Below are 2,421 nucleotides of genomic sequence, written 5' to 3' on the forward strand. Positions count from 1 at the left end.
TTTTTTTTTTTTTTTTATATAATTATATTTTTTTTTTTTTTTTTTTTTTTTTTTCTTTGTTGTTGTTTTTTGAGTTAACAATGTTGAAAATTATAAAGGGAAAAATATAAAAACAGTGGATTAAAAAGGATATATATATATATATATATATATATATAATTAAATGAACAATTTTGCTTTATAATTATATTAACAATTATTCAAAAAATATACATATATATATATATATATTTATATATGTTTGTGTGTTGGTTTAATTAAAAGGATAGATTATTGTGATGGAACTCTCTTAAGATTCATTTGTAAAGTATCTAATAAGTTGGTTGCATTTTCAAAAACCTTTTTATATGTGTCCCTATTAGAATCTAGAAGTCTTAAATAATTATGTTTCTTGGCATATGCATAAATACCATAAATAAAATTTTTAAATTCATCACTAAATTTCTCTTCTTCTAAAGCCTTTTTGAGCATATTTACTATATGATTTTTTTTATCAGTACTTGATTCTTCTTGATTAGAAAAAGCAAGAATAAGTCTCTTAATAAGTTCATATTCATTTTGATTAAGGATTAAATTTTCAAATCCTTGTTTGAAGCTGTCAAACCTGCTACGATATTTTTCATTATCTGAATTTTTCGATAAATTCATTTCTTTAAGAACTTCATCATAAGCATTATCTAAATATGTAATTACAGATATTGTATTATCAACATTTGTATTTGTTATGGTGGTTTGTACTGGGGATATATTTTCTTGATTTAATTTATTTGGTTCATTTGATTGTAACGATTGACTTTTTGATGATTTTTGTTGATTCTCCGAATTGTCTTCAGAATTTCCTTTAATTTGTTTCCATGTAGAAGTAAAAAAACCTTGTCCTTTAAATTTATTAATATTCTTATTGTTTAAAAAATCATTATTGCTTATTTCCCTTTCTTTCTTTGCCAATTTATTTTCTTTTTCTTTTTCTAATTCTTGAATTATTACATTTAATACATCAACATTATCTTTAAACGATTCTATCAATTTGTCTACTATTATGTCATTTAAGTTTTGTAATTTTTCTTTTATTTTTGCTAATTCCAAGTCTTTTTCATATTCAATTATTTCTTTAGGGAATGTATTTTCATCACAAAATACAAAATGAACCATACAGAAAAGGAAAAATGAAAAAGATATAATTCTACCTTTCATTTTTTCTCAAAAGGATAACTATGGTTATTAAGATAAAATAAAATAAAATAAAATATATTAAAAAAATATATTAAAAAAATATATTAATAATAAGAAATATAAAATATATATATCTTTAAAGAACTGAAAGATGTATGTAGGTGACATATAATATAAAATTGTTATACATACATAATATATATATGTATATAAAATTTATTTAATAAAACGATATTCATCTTATATATTGTTTCTTTTTATTTATTGTTTTATTTTATTTTATTTATTATTTATTTTTTTTTTTTTTTCTTATTCTAACATAACACAAAATAATATAATATAAAAACAAAACCTTTAATTTATGTGTAATAATTTATTTTATTTTTTTATAAGATACATATGTAAAATTTATATATACATATATATATATATGTATATATGTGTACATATCAGTGATATAATTATGTGCACTTAATACAGGTCGATACGGATAGATCTACACTTCAATAGGTAGGAAGAAATATATTTACATAGGGAACACATTTTTGTAAGTGTATATTTTTTTTAAACATTATATATTTTTTTAAAAATATGTGTTTCATTTTTTAATGACTGAAAAAAAAAATATAAATATATATATATATATATATTAAATATATATATATAAATATATATATAATTATTAATGGAAATTTGGTTGAATATATGATGTTTAAAATTGTAACAGGGGAAGAAAATAAAAAATAAAAGGTAACAATTGTAAAATAAATAATATACATGTATATATATATATATATATATAAATATATAATTCTTCAAATTTTAATAAATATTTAAATAAACAGAAAAAAAAAAGGAAATACATATATATAAATATATATAAGTAAATAAGCTCATTAAATTATATCATTATATATATATATATATATATATATATGTGTTTTATGTGATTATTTAAAAATATATTTTCTTCAAAAAAAATAAATATCTAGATATATAAAACTCGTAACGTTTAAGGTTAAACAAAGAATAAATAGTATACTTATGTACTTTTAAAATCAAAAATAAATAAAGACGAAAAAAAAATAAAGAAAGAAGAAAAAAAAAAAAAAAAAAAAAAAAAAAAAAAATATATCAATATATATATATATATATATATATATATATATATTTATTTTTTTATAAAATTTTTTTTATTTTTTTTTTTTATATTTTTAAATATTTTTTTTTTTTTTTTATTTTATTATT

At 16.8% G+C, this 2,421-nt stretch overlaps 1 protein-coding gene across 1 annotated transcript; it reads right to left on the reverse strand.

The window, feature by feature from the left end:
• Positions 1 to 270: 270 nt before the first annotated feature.
• PRSY57_1333400 (MSP7-like protein) lies at positions 271 to 1,194 on the reverse strand (the record flags this gene model as incomplete). Its single annotated transcript, XM_012909267.2, has 1 exon — positions 271 to 1,194. The coding sequence occupies one exon, from the start codon at positions 1,192 to 1,194 to the stop codon at positions 271 to 273; it is 924 nt and encodes a 307-aa protein (XP_012764721.2).
• Between the last annotated feature and the right edge of the window lie 1,227 nt (positions 1,195 to 2,421).

This window comes from Plasmodium reichenowi, chromosome 13 (genome assembly GCF_001601855.1).
Source record: "Plasmodium reichenowi strain SY57 chromosome 13, whole genome shotgun sequence".
In the NCBI taxonomy this organism is placed as follows: Eukaryota; Apicomplexa; class Aconoidasida; order Haemosporida; family Plasmodiidae; genus Plasmodium; species Plasmodium reichenowi.